The following is a 13,926-nucleotide window of genomic DNA, read 5'->3' on the forward strand; positions in this document are numbered from 1 at the left end:
TTACTCTGGCTGTCTTTCTAGGAGTAAAAGTTTCTATGGGGTGAGAAAACTGCTATGTTGGAGGGAGCTCAGCTAGGGCTCTGCTGCTCCTCTGCTGTCTTCCCGGAAGTCCCCACACTCATCCTAGACATCTATATTTTATAGGTGGAAAAATTGTGCCAGTAGTTTGCGCTTAACCTCAGGGCCTTTTCTTGCTTGGCTTTTTTCCTGCCCCTAAAGGCTGGTGTTCTACCACTTAAACCACACTCATACTTCCAAAATTGCATGGTTTTTTTTGTTTGTTTGTTTTGTTTTTTTGCTGGTGCAAGCTGGGGCTTGAACTCTGGGTTTGGGCGCTGTCCCTGAGCTCCTTTTGCTGAAAGCTAACACTCTACCACTTGAGCCACAGGTGCCACTTCCAACTTCTTCTGAGATTAATTGGAGATCAGAGTCTCACAAACTTTCCTGCCCCGGATGGCTTGAAACCATAATCCTCAGATCTCACCCTGCTGAGTAGATAGGATGACTACAACTGTGAGCCACTGGCACCTGGCTGGTACATTTTTGATATAGCAATTTCACTGTTAAAAGTCTGTCTCCATGTTACAATTAAAGAAATGTTCAAATATGCACTTTCATTGCGTATGTTCATTGGCACATTTTCACTAAAATATAACTACATAAAAATACATAAATTTTAAGTATACATGTAACATTTACAACATTTCTATATGTGGCCTCAGAGCATAAACAGAATTTCTGGTATCCCCAGAAATCCCACTATTTAACATTCATTACCTCCCAAGATTTTGCAGATTGGGTTCTTCAGGGAGCTGTCTAAAATTATGGTGTAGATAGAATCAATAATGGGAAGGAAGAAAAGAATAATAAGTGCTTAAGGAGGGAGAGTAAGGAAGGGCAAGTGGAGGTAAGACACATGATCAGGCAGAGGTCTAAACTGGCATTAATTATAATTTCAAGAAAGCCTTCAACTAGCTCTTCAGGGAGCTGTGAACCTGGCAGGCTCTTCAGAGTGAGTGAAAATGGAATGTGGGCCTTCTGGGAATGTGGTCTGGATCTCCTGGCTCTCCTCAGTAAGGTACTTCCTAAGAATACTTGGATCTTCTTGGGGTCTTGATAGTGTATTCCATCAGTTCTGTTTATAGAAATGGTATCATCTCATAAGTACAATTGTGAATATTGCTCTCATTGAACATTGAGATTAATACATATTGTCTCATTCATTATATCAAACCATATTGTATTTCTTTATCCTGTGGAAATTAAGCATTTACTTAGCTTTTTATATGTTAGCTAGTATGACTAGTATGCTATGGATATTCTGTCAATCCTTTTTTTTTCTTTTGTAGTATTAGAGTTTGAATTCAAGTACTCATATTTGCCAAGCTGCCTCTCTACTATTTGAGCCAGGCCCTTTGGCTTTGGTTATTTTTGAGAGAGGGTCTCATTTTTTGTCCAGGCCAGCCTGAACCACAACAATTCTATATATGCTTGCCATGTAGCTGAGATGACAGGCATGAATTACTGTATCTAACTCTTATTGACTGATAGAGGTCTTCTTGTGAACTTTTTGCTTCGGCTGGCTTTGAGCCTTAGCCACTAGAGTAAATGACATTATAGGTGTGAGCCACTGTGCTCAGCTGATATTTTTGTACATGTCTTATGATGTGCATATATGTATATATATATATATATATATATATATATATCTGTTAGGTGCATGCTGGGAAAGGGGCTATAGAATATGTATTTGTTCAACATTGTTAAATATTGCCAAGCATTTTTCTACCTCTCAGAAGTTGTACAGATTTATACTCCCACCAGCAATATAAGAAAATTTTAGTTGTTTTAATACTTGATATTGATGACTGCTGGTGAGTGTAGCAGCATCTTTATGACATTTTGGTGCACTGTCCTGACAGCTTTTGCTATTGTATACCTTTTCATTTTCTCATTTAAAAAAAGGCATTTTGTCTGGTTCTTATAGATTTGTAGGTCTTCTGCATACAAGTCCTATGTTAGATATATATTACAAATATCTCCTCCCATTCTTGGGGTTCAACATTGTTTCTCTCATCCCCTACAAGAAAAATAAGTCTAGAGAAATTAACTATAATGTTAACAGTAGTTGTGTATGGATGTTGGCTTTCCCTTTTCATTTCTCCACATTTTCCAGTTCACTGCGGAATGTAATGAGTATTTAAAACATTGTTTAAGAAAGACATTTATTTAAAATGTGACATTGCAGATCAAAAGTAACCAATTGATAGGTAAAGGTTAACCAAAACTAGTGTGTTGCAACAATTTGCCTGGACTGTTACATCTATGTCTGCAAATCTGCTAGAGCCACCTGGTGGGCAGTGTGGTTTCCAGCAAATGTTAGAATGATCTCAACATGCCAGCTTAACTTGCCAGGTAAGAAACACTCTTAGACCCACCCAGGTTTATTACACCCTTATCACCCCAATTTTCAAATAACCACAGCAAACCTACAGTTACAGGAAACCTAGCTCTCTGGTGGTTTAGGTTTGGGCCTGACTAGCAAAGCTGACAAAAATATAGCTAGAACAAAAAGTCAGAAAATGTAATGGGACTGATTCAGAGCTGGCTATATTAAAAAAAAAAAAAGCCAATTCCAAACAAAAAGCCAGCTTCTCTTGTTGTGAAAGCAGGAGGAGAGGTGCCACTAAAGAAATTTAAAAGATTTTTTTTCTACCTACCTCTGTGACTCTCAGCTTACAATGGGTTTTGTCCTTATTGTTTGTTTGCAAATTAATGTCATTCTGAGTAAAGAAAACTAACAAATTCGAGTCAGCTTGAATGTTACTTGTCATTTTACATTGTGCAATGCTAGTTTACAGCAGATGGAGTGTTTCACTCACAGGTGAAACCATCACATTGCACAGTTCACTTTTCATAGCTGTGCTTTGGTGTGTATATAGTTATTACTGGGAAAGGGGAAAAACATGTGGAAAACTCAACTGATTTTATTTCACTTATTGATACACATTCTGCCAGGACTGGAAAGGAAGACTACAAGTTGCCCTGTCATTCTTATGCCTTCCATGCCACTATTTCAACTTATGTGATTGGCCCATACAGGAAAACAACAAACATAAGAAAGGATATGATAGGTTTCCTGGAAAGTCCATTGCCTTCATGATCCAAGCAAGTTCTGATGCTCACAGAGACTTGCTTTTAATCACATGTATAGCACACTTCCTGCACCTGCTCTGAAACTCATGGAATCCCACCCACCAAAGGTCCACTGGAACATGTGGCCCAAGTTGTGTAACACTGTGAATGGAACTTACACATTGTATATCTCTCCTGGTGCTTTTGTGGGGGGTATTTTATAATTTTTTTTACAATTAATTGATGATCAAAATATAATTACACAGATCATGCGATTTGTAGTCAAAGAGGAAACAGGGGTGTGTGTGTGTGTGTGTGTGTGTGTGTGTGTGTGTGTGTGTGTGTGTGTGTGTCCTGACACCATGGTTAGAACTTAGGGCCTCACATTTACTTGGCTTGCTTGGCTAGCACTCTAACACTTGAGCCACATGTCCAGCCTGATTTTTTTGCTGGTTATTTTGAAGATGCAGATGCAGGCTGGCACTGAATTGTGATCTTCCACCTCTCAGCCTCCTGAGTTGCTTAGATTACCAGCATAGGTCACTAGTGCCTGGCTAGAACAACTTTTTAATACATAAATGTCCAAAGGTTAGTAAAATAATATGAAGAAACTTTGTAAGGAACACGCTCTTAGAAGAGGCACTTTAACCATGCAGGGAGCTTTAGTTTTGTTTAGAATCCAATGCTGAAAATAGGATGGAAGCAGATATCTGAGGATGTAAACTTGAGGCTATCTTTTTTGGGAGGTCCTCAGGAGACAATGTTGACCCACACAGCAGACTACCCAAGCACGTGCAAGATCTCTGGATACTCGCAAGCACCCACATGTGAGCTGGCTTCAGAGAACTCAGAGGTCAGCCACAGCCTAGGCCCTCAGTCTGTCTGGACAAATCTTAAAGTTCATGTACATTTTGGAGTCTAGTTGAAGCTCACAAAATGCAAGTTCAAAGATAAAAGTTTTAGTAATTTCAACATGGCAGTAAGAAATCATTAAAACAAGCTCAGTGACCTTCTGAGTGGGGAATCTTCTCACCAATCCCTGTAACCAGGTCAGATAAAGTTCACATCATAGCTGTATAACATCTGATACAGTAATATACAATATACATCATATATAATTCATGTGTATTATATAAATATTTATGTATAAGGGGAGAAACTCTTAATCTTAAATGGTCATGGTACTTATAAGATTAGTATCTTCAAAAGTACAGCCTAGAAAAGAAAAATCTTATAAATTAAAATTAAAAATATTTTATTAGAAGTAGACTTTTGGCTAGTTTGAGTGTCAATAGGAATAATAAGGGAACTCATTTTGAGAGAACAGTTCTACCAGACCATTTTCAAGGATTTGTTTGTGTGTGCTGTAGGCTTTATGTTCTGCAGGTGCTTAGCCTTGTTTTTACCCCAATTACCAAGCTAGACTCTGTGGAGTTATTAAGTAGATAGGAATGCTTACAACTTATTGTCTACTCATTTTTCCTTGACTAATTAGCATTTAGAGATAACATACAAACAAATCTGGGGACAAGAAGAAAATTGTAAGAAACTTTTGTTAATTTCCCCTTTGGGGAAAACAGTGAATATATATTTATATTTTATCTGCCAGTTTTGGAGGAGTAGTCTTGTTTAAAGCCTGTTAATAGTGACCTTCTCTGTGGTGTGAATGTGTTCAAAGTCCTGTCCAGCGAACAGGACTGAGCAAATAAGCTCCTTAAGTAGACCCACTCAGCAAGCTATCTAAAGCAAAGATTTGACACTAACATGTCTATATTCTAAGCAATCAGCAGAAAAAGCTAGGTTGATGAGAGGAGACACTAGGACTCAAGGCTGGTGGCCTAGTAGGTTGGGAGGCCCTGAATTCAAATCCTAGTACTTAAAAAAAGAGGACAATGATTTATGCCCAATCCTTAATAATAGTTGAGCTGAGTTAGAGCTAGTGGAAGTGGATAGTGTAGACAGTAACAGGTAAAAGGGTTATATAAAGATGTGCTAAAAAGATCTTAGCAGCATGTCAGTGACTCATACCTATAATCCTAGCTACTCAGGTGGCTGAGATCTGAGACTCACTGTTCAAAGCCAGCCCAGCAGGAAAGTCTATGAGATTCTTATTTCCAATTAACCACCAAAAAAGTGGAAGTGGAGCTGTGGTCCAAGTGCTAGAGTGCTAGCCTTGAGCACAAATGCTCAAGAACAAAGCTCTGGCCCTGAGTTCAAACCCTAATACTGGTGCGCGTGTGCGCACGCGCACACACAACACACACACACACACAAACACACACACAGAGCGAATATTGAATAGTTAATCACCTTGGTTTTTTTTAAAATGAAAGTCAAACATTTAGTTCAATGACAAAGGCAGTGTTATGCCATTGTATCCAGGAGTACACAATTTTTCTTATTAAAGTAATATGCACATAAATTTCTAATCCAGAATATGTAATTCAGTGCTCAATATGTTCTGAATACAATGGAATAGCTTTCACTTGTTTAATGTTTTGTTTCCTGGTGGTTTTTAGGTTGACTCAAACTATATTTCACATAAATAGTAAAAGTATTAATAGCTATGTTTTATTGAACATCTACTCCATCAGAGACATTTTGTGAACATTTTATTTGCTTCTTGCATTATTACTAAAAAATGGATAGATCCTGTTACCAGATGAAAAACTTGGATTCATAGATGCTACATGGCTTAGAATCTACTAGGACCACATAACAGGTGGGGGTGAAGCCCATGCTCTTTCCCTTAGGTGGATTCATATGCTCTCCTTGGTTGCAAGGGGTTTAGTACATCAAGTGTTACTTGTGGTTCATTTCAGTTTATTGAAGCAAAATAATGGACAAGAATTATCCCATAATCATATATTATATGTTAATATATTATCCCATAATTGTGTGTATGTGTGTGTGTGCACATGCATGCAGTACTGGGAATTGAACCCAGGGCCTTGTGCTTGCTAGGCAGGTACTCTACCACTTCAGGCATGCCTTTTTTCCACTGGTTATTTTCAAGGTAGGGTCTTACTTTATGCCCAGGCAGCATGGGTTGTGATCCTCTTATGCTTCCCTGTGTCACTGGGGATGGCAGGCATACTGCCACTACACCCTGCCATTGTTGAAGTTCTTTTTGCCTAGGCTCACCTTGAACCAAGATGCCTTATCTCTGACTCCAAAATACCTAGGACTACAGGCTTGAACTATTGTTCCCAGCTTGCAACTATGTTTTATGTTCTTCCTTTAAAGGAACTAGTTAGAAATCATACCTACCTGGGTGAGGACAATGCAGCCCTGATAGATGTACACTTCATAGTAGAGACTTGACTTTCTTGCAAACACTGACAATATACAGTTGTTCCTCAGTATCCAGGAGGATTGATTCCTAGATGCCGCCCTCCATAGGCACCCAAATTCATAATTCTCTCACGTGAAATGGCAAAATGTTGGTATATAATCTATATCCATCTACTTAAAATTGAGACTATATAACACCTGAACTCAATGTAAAATCCATGCATAATTTTAATACTGAATTATCTTAATAATAATGAGACAAAAAGTCTATATTTAGCACATATAAACAATTCTGAATATTTCTGCCCAAAGTTCGGTGAATCTGTGGATGCAAAAGCCATGAGTACAGAGGTTGACCACATAATATATGTTAACTGATGATCTTTGATTCTCTCGAGTTTTTCTTCCAATTAATGGAGAAATTGTTCAAATCTCATTAAAGATGACTGTTTTCACTGCATGCTGTTGATTTACATACTTTAGTAGTGTTCATACTGACAATGCATTCTTCTGTTTTTGGAGCTATGTTCCACTGCATGCAGCAGTGGGGGCCCTGAGCTTTCATTTCCAATGTGCTTTGTAAAGAGTGAACTGGGTCTTCACATTAATCTTTAAATTAAGATTGCCAGTGACCAAAATATACAAGCACAGAGCTCAATATGCACTTTCTAAAGCTGTCACTAAAGAAGTCATTGAAACTTCTGCATGTCACAAAATGCTAAGAAGTGTTGATTTAGGAAATGTAATTTCTTCTGTGTCAGAGATATGTCATTCCTCTGTTGATTGCAGTATCATTCACAGTAAAGATAAGGAATTGACCTAATGAACTGATGAAAATGTGATATGTACACAAAGGAACTCTGTCCAGCTGTAAACAAAAATGAAGCTCTGTCATTTGTGACTCATGGATGAGCCTGGAGGACATTGTGTTAAGTGAAATAAACCAAGAATGGAAAACTCCATGATCTCATATATTTGTGGATTCTTAAGTCACACTCTGAATGAGAGTAGAATAGTGTTCTATGGGAACCCCCACTGGGTGGAGAGAGATACTTTTGGGTTAGGGGAGATAGTCAAAAGCTTACAAGATTTCAACTAGACATAATATATTTAGGATATCTATTACAACCTGCCAACAATAAATAGAGTACTTGAAAATGTAGACATTGTAAGTATTCTTACCACAAAATATATGCTAGAATAATGCATGTTTGCTTGTCATTCCAAAATGCATACATAATTCAAAGTATCAATGTTGAGTAACAAATACAAATCTTATTTGTCTGTTCAGTTATGAAGACTAGAAGAAAAATGCTTTCATTTGTAATTGAATAGAGGGTGTTGTAGAAACGTCCATGGGCCCCTAGAGGGCGCATGTCAGAAAGAACTAGAGGAGTTACTTAATATTAAAGGTATTCATGATCTGTGTTGTAAGTCAGAGAACATTCAGTCTGGAATATTACACACAAGGATTGTGTGTGTATGTGTGTGTATATATGGAGAGAGCCTAACTCTGATTTTTCTGGTGAAGTACATAAAATTACAAACCATTATTCCATCCCTTTCTGCTTTACCTCCAGGAATCAAGTGTGTGTTTTATGAGCATTTGCACATATATATTCTTTCCCTCCCCATCCCTTCCTTCCACATCTCCTGTATCTCTAACTCCCTTCCTGCCTCTGAATTTAGAAGGGAACCCATAGAGATCCAGGCTTTACTGAAGAAAGGAAATAACCCCAGAATATTCTCAAAATTACATGAACTTGGTAACATTATGCAAATTAAAAATGTGATGCTCTGGGCTAAAAGTGAAGATTTTCTTTTTAAAACAGGAAACAAAATTCAAGAGAATGCCTCTTGAATTCTAATATCTCAGACATTTCCAGGGCAATGCTCTCACCATAGATGTTCAAAGTAGTTCTAATCAACCAGCACTTTTTCCCCCTCATCCAAGACTTTATTGACGTGTTTCAAGCAACATTAACAACTCAATACTCACTATAAGAATATCATATCAATTTAACTGCTGTATGAATGTCATTAACGAGCCAAAATTAACATCATTTACACATAATGAAAAATGCTCCTCAAAAGAGGAATAAGAATGCCAGCCATCAAGAGGACAAGACTATCTTCAAATGATAGAGATAATGGGATACAGGTTGAGTCTGGGTTGCACTGTACATTGAAGTTACAACCTTTCTAAGTCTGTGTCTCCACAAGCCTAAGGTTTTGGATCAGGAGGCTCAGGAACCTCTCCAGCTGCTTCCTGGATCGGTATGCGATGAGTCCTCCCTTGTTGGCCCAGCGATCTACCCCAACAGCACCTTCATTCTCCGCATGGTACAGCAACTGTGGCAACTCCAGCCCCCTTTCTGGATTTCTCTTCAGGCATTCTTTCATGTCTACTATCCCCCCACCCATGGCCCTCAGGATGGCATGAGCTGCACAAGAGTCCCACTTGAAGGTTGTGTCCTCTGAAAAGATGTAAATGTCAACAAGGCCTTGGACAACACAGAGGCTCTTGTAGCCAGCCCCCGCGGCCCGGAATATGCTGTCTCCGCAGACACGGGCCAGTGCGGCTTTGATGGTCTCCTTCTCACTGGTACTAATGACTGCTGAGAAGGGCTGGGCAGACTCTGCCTCAGAGCCAGCCTTTGCCATCCGCGCTTCTGTGCCATTTCTCTTCGAGATGGTGAGCGGAAGGGAATGGATGTTGGTCCCCAGGTAAGAAAGGCCCCAGTAGCACTGTCCTTTCCAGCTGTACAAGAAAAATGTCCATCAGTGAAGTCAATGGTCACTTTTGCTTTTTGTTATGCAGGTTGCTTTCAAAGCTCAATGATAAGGAAACATGCACACACAATTCATCATAACATAATGAGTTTTAATGTCTCTAGTCCTAGAAATAGAAAATAAGTAGATAATTTTCCATTTTGAAACAATTTTTCATTTTGAAAAGTTCCTTATATGCGAACAGCTGCGCTGTTGCAGAGAGGGATGCTTCCAGTATTACTGCAATCATTCTATCAAAAAAAAGAGCAGTACTAAAATATTTATGGGGTTTCTGGCCTCCGGAAACACTGCAACATTGCCACTTTTGGCATTTAAAACTTAATAGGGGAAAGGGTGAATAGATAAATCAATCTTCAAATCTCTTAAAATACTTGTGGAACTAGGGTTTGAACCCGCGTACTCAAGGGCTGTATCCTAGGGCCATGCCCCAGCCTTATTTACTTATTTTAAAAATTACTTTGTCAAATTCTCCCTCATTTTGCACAGAATGCCCTCAAGCTTGAGACCATTCTATCTCTACCTCACAACTAACCAGTATTGCAGATTTGTGTCATCATGCCTGGCTTCTCACAATTTTTGTCCCAAGTTTGTCATCATTTGATCATCCTTTTTCTCTTAGTTACTAGATCCACTTTTGCTTCTAACACCAAACAAGATTTACTCGTCATGCTGTTATTTTCAGCAGCAACAATAATATCTTTCATTCTTCAATGCTTAACTTATCCTCTATGTTGGGTAATTTGTTCTATGTACAGGAATGAGGAAATGGGCTTAGAGAAAGTAAACACCTGATCGGGGCACACCCAGCTCGTAGTAGAAGCTCCATTCACATTCTACAAGTCTCACTCCAGAGACTGTAGTACTAGCTAATACTAGCTAATTGTTGACCACCTTTAATTCTAAGCCATGAGAATCTCCATGTTCTGTACCAGTTCCTTTAAATTTCTTAATGACTTTCTTTAAAAATTGAGACAGAGTCTGGCTATGTGCCCAGCCTGATCTTGAACTCAACGCACCTTTCTGCCTCTGCCACACTAGTGCTGGGATTATAGGCAGGCAACACCATGCTTGGCTTAAATGATCCTTTAAAGATTATTAAAATGCATTTTTTGATTTGCAAGAAGCAGAAATAGAGGGAAAACAATGAATTTATGACTAATACAAAAACTATTCTCACCTGAAGTAACTCAAAGTTCAATATCTAGACCCATATAAATGGAAAACTATGACCTATTTCAATTTAAAAAAAACTCTGAAGATGCTGTTTTTACTCAGACTCTGCTTTGCTCTAGAGTCAACCCCTCAACATGAGCCATGAATAAGACAGCTGAACTCCTGGCCATTCTCCATGCAGGCAGGAAGGCAGGCGGCAGAAAATGGAAGTGATACAGTGCTTATAAGGAGAGGTTTTAAATCCTAGCCCTACCTACCAATCCTTTTATAGAATACACATTTTATTTTGCATTTCTTTTAAAGTTGTACAAAACTTTAGCAGTACAGTGATGACATCTATCTTCAAAATATATTTAGGGTCAGTATTAATACCATTAAATTCATCTGGTTTTAAGTGTACTCTGGAAATGGGGAACAATATTCACTCTATCACAAATATAAAGCCATGATTATCTTCAAACATGTTTCTCTTCAAATTTCTACCAACATGTAGTTGGCCCTAAATAAAATTTTGCCAAATCCAGGACTGAAAGCATAACTTCACAGTCTTTCCATGGGAATAACCCAATGATTCCAACAATGTCATGTAGGTGACAATCTTGACAAAAGAAAAACAGACTACAAGTACTAAAAAGAAAAAAAGCCATGATAGGTCAGAAATATTCCTATTTTACCTGTGAGTATTTGGGTCTTGTGACACAAAGGGTTGATTGATGACTCCCAGGAGTGGCACCCCTGTTCGCATGTCATAGGCACCAATTAAAATGGTAACACACTGAAGCCCACTGGGAAAAATTCCTTGGTTGGATTTAATATCAGCAGCACCTTTAATATACTGATAAGTTGAATCTGAAAAGTAGAGTGGATGTGTTAGGTTTTGTGTCAGGAATTCGCTGTTAAAAGACAGTAGTGAATATATCCACAATGGACCCTTGGTTTGTGCAGGTGTATGTTTCCAAGGAGACCGCCCTTGAGGAAAAACTACATGCACAGAGTTCATAACGTACTCAGGACAGTTGATTTTTCTCATAATGCTATTGAAGATATTCCAATGTTCAATAATCTAAAATCTTCACGTTATCACTTAAGTATATTAACTTTTTCCTTGCTTTGAGGGCTACCATTTGCTTTTCAGGAGCCAAAGTAAAACACACTTAGATTACACAATGACTTAAACACAATGGAATACCCTATGGGACTGAGAGCTTGTCTGCATCAACTGAGCTGCATAATAGTGCACAGAAATTAAAATTTTGCTTTTAAAATTTCTTTGGATTTTAGAAAGTACCTTTTTAATGTGTGTTATCAAAACCACATACAGGGGCTGGGGATATAGCCTAGTGGCAAGAGTGCCTGCCTCAGATACACGAGGCCCTAGGTTCGATTTCCCCAGCACCACATATACAGAAAACGGCCAGAAGCGGCGCTGTGGCTCAAGTGGCAGAGTGCTAGCCTTGAGTGGGAAGAAGCCAGGGACAGTGCTCAGGCCCTGAGTCCAAGGCCCAGGACTGGCCAAAAAAAAAAAAAAAAAACCACATACAGTAAAGGTGGATGTTTACTGTAGAAGCTCTGTCCTATCTAACATCTTCCTTCTACAAATTTGATAACCAGAGTTTACAAACTTTGGATGTCACCTGTATTGAGCTAGTATTTTATTTCACTATTAAATTGCTTATGTTTCATTTTCCTAAGAAGTCTTTAGTTTCTGTCCAACCTAAGTTGACTTCAAACTCTTGATCCTACTATCTCAACCTCTAAAGTGATGGGATTACACATGTGTATTACCACACTCAGCTCTTACAAGCACATTTAAAGGGAGATGAGATGGCTATAATTCTGAGGCTCTGAACATAGCACATTTCATATTACTTGTGCCAGATGCCAAAAGTATTTTAAAGCTAACAACTTAGAATAACTGGTGGGATTATTTTATAGTTGTTACTTTATCAGAAACCTAGTAAAATGTGAGCTAGAAAAGCCTCCTTTGAGGAACCTGCCAAAGGGGCAATTGTCTCTTGCTATCATTATTCTTTGGTTCCTCAAGTCACAAGAAAATGAGGTTTGGCACAAAAAGGAAGAAATTACTGGTACTCCTGTGAAAGATAAAGAGATGGAGATTGCTAGCAGCTGACTGTCAAACATCCAGAGATTGAAATAACAGAATCAATTCCAGATGGAATCTGGAAGCAAGAAGTTCCTGTCCCTCAGGAATCATAACAGAGACCAATTTACCTTGAAGTGATAATTTGGGACAGAATTTGGGACAGATTCTTAAATTTCTATATATAATCTATTGGCTGAGGATTAGGCAATTCCTTTATGACTAAACCCATTTCCTGATATGCTTATGTGCTTTTGTTTGGAAGAGAAGAGTGGAAGAGTTTGCATGCTCAGCACAATGAATGGTCAACTGTTAGGTGAAATATGCCAGGGAAGTGGGAAAGAAAAAAAAAAGAAGTATATTATTACTTAGAATTAATACCTGGCTTTATATTAACAGCATCATTGAGGACAAGGTCTACCTTTTTAAACAATGAGCTATGGTTTATCATTCTGTCACAATAAGTAAAAAATATTAGTTAAGTTTTACACAGCCTCACAAACTGCTCATGAGACACATTCAGCTGCATTTTGCTAGACATGTACTATGTTTTTGATCATTGGTTTGTTTGGTCAAGTTACTAGCTAGTGGTTAAAAATGGAGAGTTTTTTCTTAAAAACCTAGATTTTTAGCATCTGAAGATATTGTCTGTGTCCATATGGCAGTAAACAATCTGTTAGAGCTGAGTGCTCTATAAGTGGCATATCAGTTGGTCCTTACTGCTATGACTTCATGTTCCTATTTGTCACTGAAGTCTTCTACAAGTTGTGAATTCATGTGGATGCCCATATACACCTGTCATAGATACAGGCATATATATCCACATAGCTATAACATGTATGTAAATGTACACATACATATGATACATATTACACCTCAACCCTTTATCTTTGTATGGTACTAGGATCGAACTCAGGGCTACAATTGTAGGACAACTGTTTACCACTTTAGCTCTGTCCATAGTCCTTTGCTTTTAATCGTTCAGGGGCTCATGCTTTTTCCCTGGCTGGCCTCCAACAGCCATTTTCCTACCTATATTTCATAATTTTTATTTTTATATTTTTAATTTTTTAAAGCTCCCCTACAAAGGACTGTGAACAAGAACATGTAAGCAAATGCAAACAGAACCAACCTAGTACCCTATACTTACCTATGGGATCTACCCAAATTCCCAAAATGTCCTGTGGAATGTTGATGTCTATGGAATCTAGAGTTGGGTCTGTAAAGGCAACATCCTGATGAACAACCTTGGCTAGTGCTTCAGATGCCAACTTGTTGCCATTAAGGACTTTGCAAAGAAGCGCTGCTGTTTCCTCCTCTGTTGAGCAAAGTTCCACAGTTATTGTTTCCCCTAGAATAAAGACAAAATAAAACCATTACCTTTCAGGAGTTGCAGTGGAGAAAGACTGGGAGGAGGAGGTCATAAAATC

The 13,926-nt window shown here is 38.4% G+C and overlaps 1 protein-coding gene across 4 annotated transcripts in view; it reads right to left on the reverse strand.

The window, feature by feature from the left end:
* Positions 1-6,954: 6,954 nt before the first annotated feature.
* The window catches only part of Inpp1 (inositol polyphosphate-1-phosphatase), a 28,074-nt gene continuing 21,102 nt past the window's right edge, over positions 6,955-13,926 (reverse strand). For all 4 annotated transcript variants that reach the window (XM_048345084.1, XM_048345082.1, XM_048345083.1 and 1 more), the window contains exons 4-6: positions 13,647-13,847; positions 11,070-11,244; positions 6,955-9,190 (exon numbers count right to left, since the gene is read on the reverse strand). In XM_048345084.1, the coding sequence (XP_048201041.1) occupies positions 8,632-9,190; positions 11,070-11,244; positions 13,647-13,847 (935 nt within the window). In that variant the 3' untranslated portion in view covers positions 6,955-8,631. The remainder of the gene's footprint in view (positions 9,191-11,069; positions 11,245-13,646; positions 13,848-13,926) is intronic.

Source organism: Perognathus longimembris, chromosome 4 (genome assembly GCF_023159225.1).
Source record: "Perognathus longimembris pacificus isolate PPM17 chromosome 4, ASM2315922v1, whole genome shotgun sequence".
In the NCBI taxonomy this organism is placed as follows: domain Eukaryota; kingdom Metazoa; phylum Chordata; class Mammalia; order Rodentia; family Heteromyidae; genus Perognathus; species Perognathus longimembris.